Source organism: Penicillium odoratum (assembly GCF_028828045.1).
Source record: "Penicillium odoratum strain IBT 22623 chromosome Unknown utg000001l_segment0_segment0, whole genome shotgun sequence".
Classification (NCBI taxonomy): Eukaryota; Fungi; Ascomycota; class Eurotiomycetes; order Eurotiales; family Aspergillaceae; genus Penicillium; species Penicillium odoratum.
The window spans coordinates 522,080-535,878 of record NW_026643143.1 but is presented as its reverse complement, the minus strand read 5'-3'; the positions used below and the strand labels follow the sequence as shown (position 1 = coordinate 535,878).

Here is a 13,799-nt window from a genome sequence, read left to right as displayed (position 1 = left end):
TTTGAACGTAAATCTTAAAATATCGGCGGCGTACCCAAACAAAGACCGACTTCGACTTCTCTTGGGCCTTTGCAATAAAATAGGGAAGGAAAGGGGAAACATAAAATTAAAGTGATCAGATAGGCTTAGTATTTTCTCTTTAAACAACTTTGGGCTTTGTTCGGGCCTTTTAGATCAACTGACATTAGTTAGATCCGAGCGTGAATCGGTCATCGGAGTCGCGAGGCCCGTGATCCGATCACTAGGTACCAAACCCCATTCGACCTTACCGCTATACTTACTTGCTTGTAGGATCGTAAATCTTATTAGTTTCAGGGTTATGCCACATGGATGTGGCTTCTGCACCTAGACGTCATATTCTGTTATAAACGTTAATCCTCCAAATTCGCTTCCCTGTTCGGCCCGAAATAATCTGGAATAATCTTGCTCAATTGATTGACTTGGCTGCCCACGTAGTGTGTTATGGCGCTTCTCATATATTATAAATAAGGTCTATGGTCTACTCCTAAGCCAAAGCCTGACGCTTGGCTGAAAGCCTCCTACATAATCAAACTAATGAAAGATAATTTAGGTGATCTTGGAACGACTCAATCTAAGATATTAGGCTTACTGGAAGCTTAAAAATATTTATAGATACACTTGATACATCACTTTGGCTCCAAATGTTTTGGCGTTGTGCCTGATTAGTATATGACTTGTGACTACAGAAGCGGCAATCTTCTTCTCACTTTTGATAAAATGAGTAGTTTATCTATTGAAACTCGTACTGTAGAGAATGCAAGGCGAAGAGCGGGAACATGATCCGCGCAACGACCTGGAGGCTATAACCGAAATTTCACAATCACGAAACATGCAGTCCAACGCAGAACGTCGGCGCATTTCATCTAGGAACACCAAATCAAACATCGGAAATAATCATGAGAGACCATAACAATCGAAACCGAAATTCCAAGTCTCAACTTGAACTCAACCCATTTATCATGGATCCCGAGTATGTCAACTTCATTCTCCTTGTGGCCATCCTGTTTTCCTGCAGCTTCACAATACTGTACTGGCGACTGTGGGAGAAGTTCCCCTGCTCAAACTCCCTCCCAGAGCACGAGTGCCTACCCCGTTTCATAAATAGCTGCTCGCGCTACACCCGCCACCCTCGTCGCGCCTGCGATGCCATTTATAAACGAACATGTGCCATTCCCTACATCGAAATCTTCCCCGTTGAAGACGTTCCAAATTCCGAAGACGGTGACGGAAACCAGTTAATGTGCGACCAGGACGCCTATATCGTCGAGTTCCAGACTAGAGCCAACACTGACATCGGTATACTCCCAACTGAACACGTTTCTCGGGAGGCTGTGGCCGAGAACGTCACCTCAGCCTCAGCCTCCTACTCCGGTCACTACCTCCCACAAACCAAGGCCCTGGTTCCGAGTTCTCCCGTTCTCTTCTCCGCTGATCCTCAGGAAAGTGTGACTTCCTCCGATGAGAGCATCGTCATGTTGCAGCTTGGTGACAGTGTTGACATCGCCGCCGACTATCTCATCGGTCTCTTTGATGAGAACGCTATTTCCAGCCCTGCAGAGTGAGGCATTGGCTTTACTATCCATCAAGTCAATGTCGGAGGAACTCTCTAGACTGGTGCTGACCGCAGTGGAGGGGTATCATGTGGACGCAGGGCGGATGCGCCACGGGGGGGCGTGCGCAGCCATGAGCTCAATGGCGCAACAATTGTCTGATGTTTAATAATGTTAAAATCTTTGGATAGCTGATACGCTGTGAACATCCTTCGGTGATTTTCTGCTCAAGATACTTATAGGACAAACCAGCATCAGTGATCTACAGGACTGAGATCATATTTGTTAATTTTGACACCCAAGTCACGCTTCAAGAAAGCTCTACATTATCCATTACACTAGCTTCGTCAAGGCAGATAGATGTCAGGAGTATTAAGTTGACAAGCCTGTGCACTCCAAGGGCGCGTTATATGACAACAATATTGGTGTAATTTAGCTGCTGGAATCGAGTCGAAATTCGATCTCTTCGGGATTCTCTTCAACTCTCCATTTAGCCTGATATCGCTTTTCTCATCGGTTACTTTTTTTAAATATGTTTTCCAAATCACTCTAACTCCCTTCATAGAGCGCTTCTTGTCGGATGAGAAGAACGCGAACGCGAACGCGAACGCGAACGCTCAACGGATAAGCAGTATCGGTTTGGACAAATTCGGCTGTCAGCTGATCATCATTTAGAAATGACTGGTCGGACTGATCAACTTCGTCAGAGACTAGCCTTGCAGCTGAAGTACTCGATGTTCCAGCACGGTCCGAGTAGGGCCAGTCAAAGCCGGATTCTTCAGCTGCATCCAACAGGTACCTTTCTCCGTCACACTGAAAGGACTGTTCCCCTTGGTCAGGGTCCAAAACGATAAGCTCTGTCCGATATAGGAGAAAAAGATCATATGGGCTACCTACAATGATTTCGTATGTGCAAATATGTCCTAGCATATACTGCTTTGCCGAGTCGCTATAGTTAGTTGTATGCGTGGATGGGTGGTGGGAAATGGACCCCATGCACCTAGCCGGCAAAGAGGCTCATAGTTAAGAAAGCCTAGAGAAGCTTCAAACAAGCTTTAAAAAAACCTCCACGAAAAATTCCAGAGAGAAATTGACTGTACAGTGTAGTCGATACCGATTGCTTTAGGTGGACACGGACCCACCGGCCTGTTGTGGGAAGCAAGGAACCGCCTACCCTCCAGATGTCAGCAGCGCATCCCATCTTCAGCACCAGTTTGGGCAAGTAAATAGATTTTTCAGAGTGAGGTACAGTTCACTAAGCATTGCTATTTTATTCACTTTGAGCTTACCATCCAGCTATGGAAATATCTCAAACATCCGTTTGGCTTGCGGCTTCCTTGACTATTGAATCGACTACCGACAAGTACGGAGGTAGATAATCGCAGGCAGCGAAGAGATCCCAGAGACGTTTTCACTGGAGTTGATCAGATGCTGTCTATGTTCTAAAGAGTGGACATTGGCCTAGTGACTGGTCATTCCGGGTACCTCATCATGCTGATCTTGAACACGTATGGAGAATATTACTATGAGATTCGTTCCAATCAGCTCAAAACCTGCCGCACAGACGTTCCGACAAATTATAGGCGCAATATGATTTGCGAAAGGACATCATAACTGCCCGCAAAAAGGGGTGCGATAGTGTGGCCGCCAACATTCCTAATGGGTGCCATTGGTGATGCGTTACATTCTTGGGCTATGATCAATGCTGCCATAACAAACCGCACCGGCGGGAATGTCAGTTATGGCGCTTTCTCCCAGGCATTGCCCTTTGTTTCTCCTCAGGCGCGTTGTTGCACGGCTCTGTTGGCCATATCACATTTGACAAGTTATCCAAACATCAAAATACGAAAAATCGGACGAATCAAGACAAGAGCAATCGACGAATGAGCGACGGAACGATATCAAGAGAACCTAGCAAACTGTGCGCTGGCTTCAATCATATCGCCAGGTAATACGCCAGCGAGGCGGCCATGCTGAGCCTGGGTACGGAGGTTGCAATCGCCGCCTCGGGCGCGGCCGTCTTCGTCGTCTGCTCTGCTATTGCTATCGTCGTCTGGGTTAGGGTCCGCAAGGAGCGACTTGCACTGAGGGTGCTGAGTCTCAGACATGGAAGATTGACTCACAGTATAGGCTATACCCGGGACACGTTGACTGAACTATCCCGGGAAGAAGACCTTGCTCTCAGAGCCCATGGCAACCTCCCTTATGGAAAGCCAAACGAATGGGGTCTGGCAAACTCACGAGAACAACTCTTGCGACCGAAGAACGGATCGGACTCATCATTTCCACTGATGGAGAAAGCACGGTCACTTCGCCATTCACTTTCGCGGTCTCGATCAAAACGACTATCAAGGTCTTCGCAAAGACATAGCCGCATGAGTTCGATGGCTACCGTGGCTGAGACGGTCATCCATCATACTCCTCCCAGGACCTCTCAGTCTAGAGAGGATATTCCTCTCTCTGCTGTTGAAGGGATTCTTGAATTGCCAGCTGAACATACGCCTCGGCAAACCCCAGATTTGACTCATGAGGAGCCTGGATTTCATTTGGGAATGCGGCCAGTATCACCATCATCAGCCTGGCCACTGCCCTCTCAGAAGGACCGATCGAGTCAGTTTCCAGTCTTGGAGAGTCGAAACTCGCAAGAAATGTTCGATCCTCCGCCGAGGATCTTTGAAGAATCGCCGCCACGGGGTCGAGGAGTGAGCGTCGCCAGTCAATCACCAGGAATGGCACCTGATAAACCTATCCCGCCGCCGCCAGCAACTGTCATGCCACTAGATAGGCTCAGCTACTTGAGGAACGACTCAATTATGCGTTTGTCTTCCATGAGTCTCGACACCACAAATAGCTCAATTCTGGAGGATAGCCGACAGGGTCCAGGATCCCTTGATACAAACATCACTTCGCCAAACTTCCCATCCGGCGGTACATCTGTACCCTTCAGTGCAAACGATGTTGGTGTGAAAAACGGCCGCAGGAGCTTCATTGCAGCCAATACATCCATGCCTCCTCTGCATAACTTCCCCGTCCGCTCCTCCTCTACCGTTGAAGGACGCAGACGATCATCTATAGATCCCATTGCTTCTCCCCGTCGCAGTATGACGACCAACTCTCGAAATCCAAGCTCTTCTAGTGAAAATCGATTCAGCTTTGTGCCAATCCCGCGACGGCGTGATTCGATAGCATCCAATGGACCGCAAAGACATGCATCTTTGCGAAGTGGGACGCCTGTCTCGATTAACAGTTATCAAGGTGGCCCGACGATCAACTGGCGACATTCCAACTCTTCCTTGTCCTTTGTTCCGTACCTCGGCCAATTCCAACAACCAGCTTACTGGGGAGGCGAGTATGAGGCTGATCCGTTCTACGGAAGCTCACCTCGATCTAATGGCACATTGTTCTCCATTGGATCACCAGGACAGACTGTTGGCTCAATGCCACCGAGCCCAATGCAACGATCTAGTCTATCCCTCCGAGGTCAGCCTTTACCATCTGCTCTAAAGGGCTCAAACTCGCAGCGAAAGGGGCACAGACGCCAGAATTGCGTAAGGATCTCAATTCACCCGCCCATGACATTCGGTGGCCCTACATTCTCCCCCACGGTAGAAGAAGAGCCAGAAGATCTTGACGCAATGGAGGAACTGGATCTGCGTGAAAGTGCAATCAACGGCAACTTCAAATCACTACCTACTCTGCCTCCTCCCACGGCCTCCCCATCCCCTCTTTCCAAGCGAAGCAGCCGACGAAGCAAGTCTGCGCATAGCACACTGGGACCCCTGGCAGAAGAGCCTACAGCATCAAGCAACAAGAGCACCCCAAATAAAAAACAAGATGTAACACCATCCAACGACCTGTTCGGCAAAGATCGTGACCTACATGAACGTTTCACTTATTTGCCTCCCGACGAAGACGAAGGTGTCCTCACACACACCCCCTCTCCTGAGCATAAACTAAACTTCTGGGCAATCCCCGAAGAAGGCCCCTCTCACTCCTACGAGAACCACTTTAATGGCAGTCCCCGCCGAACCCCCCTCAAAGGCCCACGCAGCCAACCAGGCCGAAACGCCCGCAGCAATTCAACCCCCAAACCAATGGATCCACTCCCGCTAATGGGAATCGGTCCATCAACCGGTCTCCCGCTCATAACAGGCACACAAGGAAGCGACTGGCGGAAATCCACCGACTCATTATATCGAACGAACACCGATTCAAGTCCCCGACGGAATCGCGATTCCAATGGCTCTCAATCACTGGGTCTTATTGGCCCATCAATACTACCTAATACCTCCCGAGCACGGAGCGGGACTGTTAAGGACCGTGTTACTATTTGGGAAGATGCTAATCGAAGTGGTTCACCTCCTAAACCTACTGCGGCTCATATGGCGGGTTATGTGTTTTCGGATACTAGCACTTCGCCCACTCGGTTGCATAATAGTATTCCCAGATCTCTTTCGAAGAGTGGACATTCTCCTATCCGCATGGCCAGTCATTCTTCTGCGAGACGTGGGTTGACAACTCCGACTAGGAAGGCGCTGGGTCTGGGGATTGGTACACCAGGAAGCTTGTATGATGGTGATGGATTTCTGAAGGAGTAATTACTTAACTTATATCTCTTATTTTCTTTTCTTTTCTTGTCTTTTTCCCTACTTAGGGAATCATTGGCGGTGTTGTTTATGCTCAAAAGCCTTATACCTTTTTTCTCGCCTGGAGCATTTCTGTTTTTTTTTTCATTTTTGATGTGTCAGTGCATCGTGTTTTGATATCCATCGGTCTAGGTAGTCGTAATTAAAGAAATCTCTATCACTCATGCTTCAGATATCTCATAAGTTGAATCCCATAAACTGGTTTGATGCACAATACTAAACCAATCTAAACCAATAACTCAATCAGTCCGTCGCCACTTCGTCTCATCGTCCTCTTCATTCTCCACCCCATTCTCCCGCTCCCGAACAGTCCCAGCCCCAGGACCCAACGGGAAAGCAGGAGGCTCACCCTCCGCAATCCAATTGCCCTCTTCATCAAAGAACTCATTCATATTCTCCGCCGTAATCCATCCCGAACTCCCAGCCACAGGAGGTGGCAGATCCCCATTACCAGAGTCAATCGCATCCCTCCCAAGCTGGTAAAGCGCGTGTCCGTGCTCCTCAGCAGTAAGGAACTTCCCCTCATCCTCCTCATCTTCATCACCCGGTTCCACAGGGTCGGGGTGAAGGTTCGAGCAGGCGGAGACAGCATCGTAGAGCTGTTGTGTGGGCGATTCTGTTTCGTCAGAGGTATCGAGTTCTGGCGGTGTATCTGTGTGTTCGGCTGGCGTCTCATCGTTGGATGGTACGACGGTTAGAATGACGCATTGTTCTTCATCGTCTTGGGAGGGAGCGGTGGGGATTGCGATTTGCATGTATAGTCCTTGGACTTCGGGGGAGTCGGAGCCTGGGACGCGCAGACGCTGGATGGCGTGTAGGGAGATAGATGGGTAGGGAATTGAGACTCCTGCTGAGGCGCTTGGGGAGTAGAGGATGAATTTACTAGAGTTGGGTTGCGTTAGCTTCAAGTTTCAAATGTGGCTTTTTTAACGATTGCCCAAGTAAACAGCCTCGAGAGTTGCGCTGCTCTGCATGCAGGTGCTCTAGCTGCTGGGCACGGAAAATCGATTGGGAGATTTTGTGTAGACTCACTCAGATCCCACCCATGTGTCCACGGCCTCAATGGTAACCTCTTTGCTTTCTTCTTCGGCTTGTGCATCTCCGTTCGCTGTCGCATCCTCGCCGCGGAGAGCGTTCAGAACGGGGTTGGCGAGAAGGTCGCTTTCAAGGATCACGACTTTGCATCGCTGGCTGTGGTAGTGCAGTACCGGTGGTCCAGAATGGAAGGAGCTCGGCGTGCGCGACTGGTGCTCTGCGATAGGGACGTAAGATGATGCCTGGGGGGCAGTGCCAAGGGGCTCCATTTTGAGATTTTGGAGTGCTTTCCTTCGGATTTGAGGGTTTCTTAGGGGTCAAGGTAGAGAAACGCTGCGTGTGGTTTTGAGGGTGAAGAAAAGTTGCGGAAGCTTGGGGCGGAGGGGCTTTGTTCCGCGGTTCACAGCTGCTTCAATGGAGCTACCATTTTCCAAGTTTTGGTCTGATGGAACAATTGAAATTCAGTTGCTCATTTGAACAAAACACTTGAATATTATCTTATTTTGCTCAATCCTCTATATATATGATGATCCATGTCCTCCAATATCTTCGATATAATTAGAGTCTGTTCTCAGGACATCGACGGTGCACGTACGTTATATATATCGGGGCTTCCCAAACGACCTTGCTACAATTGCGCCAAGAACGCAAATCCAGCAATGCTTCTTTTTACTCAAGTGCAGGCTCAGCACTAATGCTCAGTGCTATAGAATCAATTCTAAATAAGTATGACTGCAGGTATCGTAAATCAACTTTGTGGCTAAACATTGGACTAAATCAATATGTATCACTGATGCCTGACACCATTGGAACCTTGAAATTTCTTTATGCAAGCTTGTTCTGCAGCTACCTGTAATGCCCCTTGACGCAAATTTCTAAAGTTGTTATCCTGACGTGGTTGTATCATTATATTATAAGCGACAGAGCTGTTGTGAGCGTCGCAATCTAGGATACTGAGCTTGGAACTGTCTATACAAGGGACAGTCCATAGCTTTAATTGATATCCAGAAAGGGTATCCTTGAAGCACCCTCTGCGGTTGGCCCAAGCCTGACCAGTGATCCAGGACATATCTTTGAAGCCAGCGAGCAAGCCATGAATCGGATGACACCAGTAAAAATGACCTCAGACCCGGGCGGAAGGCAAGGCCGCAATCACTTCATACAAAGTGAAGAATTGGGCAAACTTAAAATGAAGCCCTGCAAGCTGCAAGGGGGTGGAGATTCTGAAGTATGCAGATCATTTCATACCCAGTCCCCCAAATGCCCTATCAAGCTCCTCCCCCTGATCCCGAGGCACAATCGAAGGTATGTTTGAAGACCCCTCATCAGGCGAAGCGCTATCAAGCAAGCTCTCAGGATTTCCTTTGGAGTCAGATTCAGACCCGGACCCGGTCGCCTGTCTAGGCTGTAACAACTTCTCGTCACGGTCCAGCCAGCCTGGCGCGACGCGGCGCTTCTCAGCAAGATCGCGGTCTCTAATGGATTCCTCCCATGCTTTGATCACACTTTCGGCGTCGCTTTGTGTCTTCTTCAGATGTTGTCCCAAGGATTGACATGAGGCGAGGATCTCGTCCGGATGTGCAGCATGTTCACCACTAGGGGAGACGACGTAGCGGGCTTTGGCATCTAGATTACTTGGATCGACTGTCACTGATGGGGGGAGTGTCGAGGTGATAGACTTGTAGGTGTAGGGTAGTGTAACCGAGGTAGGGAGGTTGATGAACGGTGAGACGGTGAGGGGCACCTGTGCGAGAAGCAGGTGGGGACCTGTAATGTTAGAGACGCAAAAACGAGTCAAGGGGAGAGAACTTACGGTAGGAGTCATACATGGTGTTGAGGGGAAGCGGTGGGGGGGGGGGGGGAAAGCGGTGCGGAGAAGTGACAACCGCACCGGATGATCGTAAGGATTCCCCCGGCTTATCTGATATGTCAGATCAGTACAGTACTGTACAACTCAGAGAGCGCTAATTGTCTATCCACAAATCGGATCTTATTAAACCGTGCTGATGTTGCTGCAGCCAATGAAGCTTTTAAGTGATCTCAACGGTCTAACCTTCCTTTTTCAGGTCTAGTTCTCTCGTCTGGTGGATCTGTTTTACCTGAATAGATCAGGTGCAGATGAGTTCATTCTAGTATCGGACCCGTTTCCAAGGACAATATCCACTGAAACAACAAAACCATGTTTAGTGCGTACATCAGCCGTCTCGGTTATGTCATGACCCTAAAACAAAGAACTTTCCCCAACCAATTACCTTAATAATCATTTGAGTCTGGTTCGATCGCTAACGCCGGCCAATATTCAAATCCACATCCGGCTGAAATTCCCATAATTCCTAATACCTTGAAATCCGTCAAGTGACATTTCTCATTTGTCCAGAGCCAACAGGTGGGGAATATCCATGGCCCCGCTTGACCATGTGTTTGACTCTGCAACTCCACTGCAAATGAAGCAATTTTTTTTCTCTTTTGTCTTACCAGCAGGATCCAACAGGCTAGACTGGTTTTCATTCGAATCACAGTCTATTTGATTTGTTGTCGATCTTCCAGGATTCGACATCCACCGGCATTGAGACATGAGGGACGTTACAATTACGCCGGTTTGTCGATTTTCTATAGCTTTGTCGCAACGAAGTAATAATCTCTATTCTGATAGGACGAAAATATATATTTGGCTAAAGACACAGATGCCCCAGATGATTGGCATTCGTATGTGGACTTGAATCTTCTTGACGGAACATTTGAAAGCTAACTTCTTGACTATAGTGAAACGACATCTATTGCATCCAACTTTTATCAGGGATTAATAGAAAATGGCCGAAGGTAACTCTCATCTACGACCACTTGAACACTTGAATGTATGCTCACCAATCAAACAGATACCAAACCCTCCGCGAGAGCGGCGTTCAGTAAGTCACAGTCAACCTTGATATATTGAAGAAGATGATGTTGATCCCTTCAGCGTTCCTGCCGATGACAAAATGTTTCAGACTTATGAAATATGGTAATGTCTTCGTTGAGAGATATTATCAACTGAATTTTCTAACCTCTGCATATCAGCCACTTGGTACTCGTGACCCTTGATTCCCACCTTAAGAACCCTTTATTCCAGGCACCAGTTCAGAACCCGAGGGTATGTTTCCTACATATCTACCTTGAGGCCAGAAATGATCATTATTCTGACCTAAATAGAATATACTTGATATTGGAACCGGGAAAGGTAATTGGGCCATGTATGTTCGCCCCCTTCCAAGAATTCCATGATGTCCTCGTCTAACCCCATCAGCGATGTGGCCGATATGTTTCCAGATAGTGAGAATCCAATGCACTTAAGCTGTTATGAACTACAAGGTTCTAATTTTTCTAGCAACGGTCCGTGGCGTCGACCTCTTCCCGCCTCCAGAAACCTGGATACCACCCAACTGCATTCTGGAAGTCGACGACATTCTTCAGGATTGGACTTGGCGCGAACCCTTTGATTTAATTCACCTCCGAATACTTGATTGTGCATTCACTTCCGAAGAGACAGATCGTGTATATGAATTATGCTATAAGTCAGTTTACCAAGCTTAACACTTCGCTAAGTATCCCCACTAATATCCTCTAAGTCATTCATCGCCGGGTGGATGGATCGAGCAAGTCGAACTGAGCGCCTTCGTGGAATGCGACGATAACAGCATGGCCGAGGATAGTATCCTTCGAAGCTGGGGCCCGAACCAAACCATGGCTTCTGAGACAGCAGGCCGAAGATTTGAAATCATGCACACGATGCAGGGATCAATGGAGAAGGCTGGGTATACAGATTTCCATGTCAAGGATTACAAATTGCCGATCGGACCATGGCCACGAGACAAACAGCTCAAGGAAGCTGGGTCAGTCAATTTCCACCACTGGATAGAAGGAATGGAGGGCTATTGCATGTGGCTTTTGACAAGGTATGGGCATCCGAAGCCTTGGTCGAAGGAAGAGGTTCTTGTTTATTTGGCCGAACTCCGGAAAGAAATCATCAACCCACGGAATCATTGCTACCATAGGGCGTAAGTTGCATCTGATGGATAGTTGAGTTTGAGCTGACGAGGTTTATAGAAGGAGGATTTGGGCTAGGAAACCGTATCATTCGACCGAGAGATACATAAAACCTGAACCCTCTACTTGATTTTGTGAAGATTTGGTGAAAATTTATTTAGCAAGCGTTTTTTGTTTATTTTGCTTGAATTGGAGGGAGTGGTCATGAGATGATCTGTGCTTGCAGCCATACCCCGAATTGAATACTTCGAAGCATATGCCTTGAGACAGGTTGTACACTTAACTTACGATCGGATTAGGAATAGGTAATACTACTTTGACAACCTACGATCTATCGGGGGATAATTACTATGTAGGACTTCTCTGTTGCACGTACCGTTCTCTTCAACAAAGCTCTCTTCGAGTTTTGTGAAACCCTCCATCGCCTTTTGACTGGTCTAGAGCTAGTAGATTCAGGGGCTGAAGCTTAGAATGCAGAAATCTGACGAACATGGAGAAGCTTCCCCAGTTGTTTGCCCCCGTACCATGGATGCGACAATTCAAAGGGCTGAAGCTAAGAGGGTTACGCTGGTCCTGTTAGATCTTAATGGTAGCATCGTGTAAACCTGATCCCCGCCACTAACCATAGTTTACAGCTGTTTCACTTACTGAGCATCCCCCAGATCCTCACGGGGGCACGGATAGTATGTTCATAAACCAAATAACATATTCTAGACATGAGAAACTTCGTAAGTTATAGTCAGTATCAACAATATAAATACGAGTCTACCCTTCGAATACTCGATCCTTCGATCAAGCTCACCAAAGTCAGATCAAGAATCTCAGAGATCAGCTCCATCAAAATGTTCGGCAAACTAGTCCTCTCTGTCGGTGTGCTCCTTGCTGGAGTCCAGGCTCAGCAGGCCGGCAACTGCCTGTACTAGTCATTGAAATGCGGTTACGCCCTGCTTGCTGCTCCTTACAGTAAGAAGACCTCTGCATACGTTTCAGATGTCATGTTAAAGCAATCCATTTTGACCTTGAATACTATACTAGCCTACACCCCGGCCCAGCTCATCGCCGCCGTCAACGACACCGTCTCCATCCCCCAACTCTCAGTCACTCAGCTCTCCCAGACCCTGTTCCACTGCACAGATATCCTCGGTGGAATTACCGGAAACGCCTTCTGCTTCGCTGGCTGTGATACCAAGCCCTCTGTCCGCAACGACCAATGTATCATGTAGGGTATCGGATCCTACAAGTCTTCGCATGGAACCTTTAACATGGACCTGGGGCTTTTCTATAAGTCATGGGCATTGTTTAAGGAGCAGACTTGGATTTGGTTTTCTTCATTTTGGATCAAGTAGGCACCCCCTCTTTATGTAGCGCTTAGCAGACATGCCGTGAATCTTATCGCGGGAAAGAGGAATTCATTCATTGCTTTCAGTAGTCATGTTTTACGACATACTTGCAGATCTGGAGTAGGCAAGGACACCAAGGTTATCCAGTCGCTGATTTTGATAGTGTGGTTCATTTCATCGTTTAAGATGATCGTGTCCAGTCAACGAGTGATTGTACGACTCCTGTTCCTGATGCTTATAAGTCTGAAGAGCAACATATGACTAAGTTTGATCATCCATGTATAATGTAAATTTTGGATGCATCTTACACTAAAATGCGGGTCAAAAACGCTCCAACGCTGAAATGCATTGTGGCAACAGAGTCATTATTTTCATAGTTCGTAATACTTTTTTCACAACCCCAAATGTGCATCAATCAATCACAATCTTCAACTCCTTCAAATCCATGCCGGTGTAGGAACAGGGTGGAAAAGCGTGTTCATCCCCGAGAATGTGTCCCCAAAGCACCAGGTGTGACACTTGCATTCTTTAAAACACGAAGGAGTAGGAGCCGAAGGAACAGTGACAGTAACCGTGGTAGTGCCGTTTCCTGGAGGACATGATTCTCCTGGTGCTAGTTGGCACTCATCATCCCGAGTCAGGCTTGCAGAAGCCAGGCAATTATTAACACAGAAAGAATTGCCAGTGGTGTTTCCATAGATATCATCACAGTGGAACAGGACTTCAGCAATTTGGTCTGCGGTGAGCGGCGGAATGGAAGGCGTTTGGTTGACCGCGAGAATAAGTTCGCTCAAGGTATATCCTGAGTGCTATTAGTCTTTCACTTGTAGCTTAAGAGTTACTCGTACCGTAGGTAGAGATCAAGGTAATGCCACATTTGTCGCTTTGGTAGATGCATGGTCTGAGAAATGCATGGGCTCCGAGGACCATAGATAGGAAGAATGCGTATAGATGGGGTGGAACCATTTTAGGCCTGAGTTGAAGAAACCTCTGAGCTGACGTATTTGATGCAACAACCTTGATCAGGCCAGTATATAGTCAATCGCAACCATCGGGGCGATTTATTTTGACATGGAAGAATATATTTCTGGTATAGAAGACGTTGCCTAGATCTCGGTGTCTTAGGTAGATGCAACCCCCGAGCCTTGATTCGACCATGATGGCACCATTGTAACCCTGGACAT

The 13,799-nt window shown here is 47.7% G+C and overlaps 6 protein-coding genes across 6 annotated transcripts; 4 read left to right on the top strand and 2 right to left on the bottom strand.

Annotated features, from left to right (window-relative positions):
• Positions 1–980: 980 nt before the first annotated feature.
• On the top strand, positions 981–1,583 carry N7520_000199 (uncharacterized protein; the record flags this gene model as incomplete). Its single annotated transcript, XM_057134134.1, has 1 exon — positions 981–1,583. One exon carries the CDS (start codon positions 981–983, stop codon positions 1,581–1,583), a length of 603 nt encoding a protein of 200 aa, XP_057000070.1.
• Positions 1,584–3,541: 1,958 nt separating this feature from the next.
• Positions 3,542–6,169, top strand: N7520_000198 (uncharacterized protein; the record flags this gene model as incomplete). The annotated part of the gene is made up of 1 exon (XM_057134133.1): positions 3,542–6,169. One exon carries the CDS (start codon positions 3,542–3,544, stop codon positions 6,167–6,169), a length of 2,628 nt encoding a protein of 875 aa, XP_057000069.1.
• Positions 6,170–6,456: 287 nt separating this feature from the next.
• On the bottom strand, positions 6,457–7,521 carry N7520_000197 (Voldacs domain-containing protein; the record flags this gene model as incomplete). Its single annotated transcript, XM_057134132.1, has 2 exons — positions 6,457–7,099; positions 7,250–7,521. 2 exons carry the CDS (start codon positions 7,519–7,521, stop codon positions 6,457–6,459), a joined length of 915 nt encoding a protein of 304 aa, XP_057000068.1.
• A 968-nt stretch (positions 7,522–8,489) lies between these two features.
• On the bottom strand, positions 8,490–9,081 carry N7520_000196 (uncharacterized protein; the record flags this gene model as incomplete). The annotated part of the gene is made up of 2 exons (XM_057134131.1): positions 8,490–9,019; positions 9,066–9,081. The coding sequence occupies 2 exons, from the start codon at positions 9,079–9,081 to the stop codon at positions 8,490–8,492; spliced, it is 546 nt and encodes a 181-aa protein (XP_057000067.1).
• Positions 9,082–9,825: 744 nt separating this feature from the next.
• On the top strand, positions 9,826–11,290 carry N7520_000195 (class I SAM-dependent methyltransferase; the record flags this gene model as incomplete). The annotated part of the gene is made up of 10 exons (XM_057134130.1): positions 9,826–9,849; positions 9,906–9,958; positions 10,016–10,072; positions 10,129–10,158; positions 10,212–10,253; positions 10,310–10,382; positions 10,442–10,482; positions 10,536–10,561; positions 10,617–10,803; positions 10,858–11,290. 10 exons carry the CDS (start codon positions 9,826–9,828, stop codon positions 11,288–11,290), a joined length of 966 nt encoding a protein of 321 aa, XP_057000066.1.
• Positions 11,291–12,117: 827 nt separating this feature from the next.
• On the top strand, positions 12,118–12,498 carry N7520_000194 (uncharacterized protein; the record flags this gene model as incomplete). The annotated part of the gene is made up of 2 exons (XM_057134129.1): positions 12,118–12,191; positions 12,240–12,498. 2 exons carry the CDS (start codon positions 12,118–12,120, stop codon positions 12,496–12,498), a joined length of 333 nt encoding a protein of 110 aa, XP_057000065.1.
• Between the last annotated feature and the right edge of the window lie 1,301 nt (positions 12,499–13,799).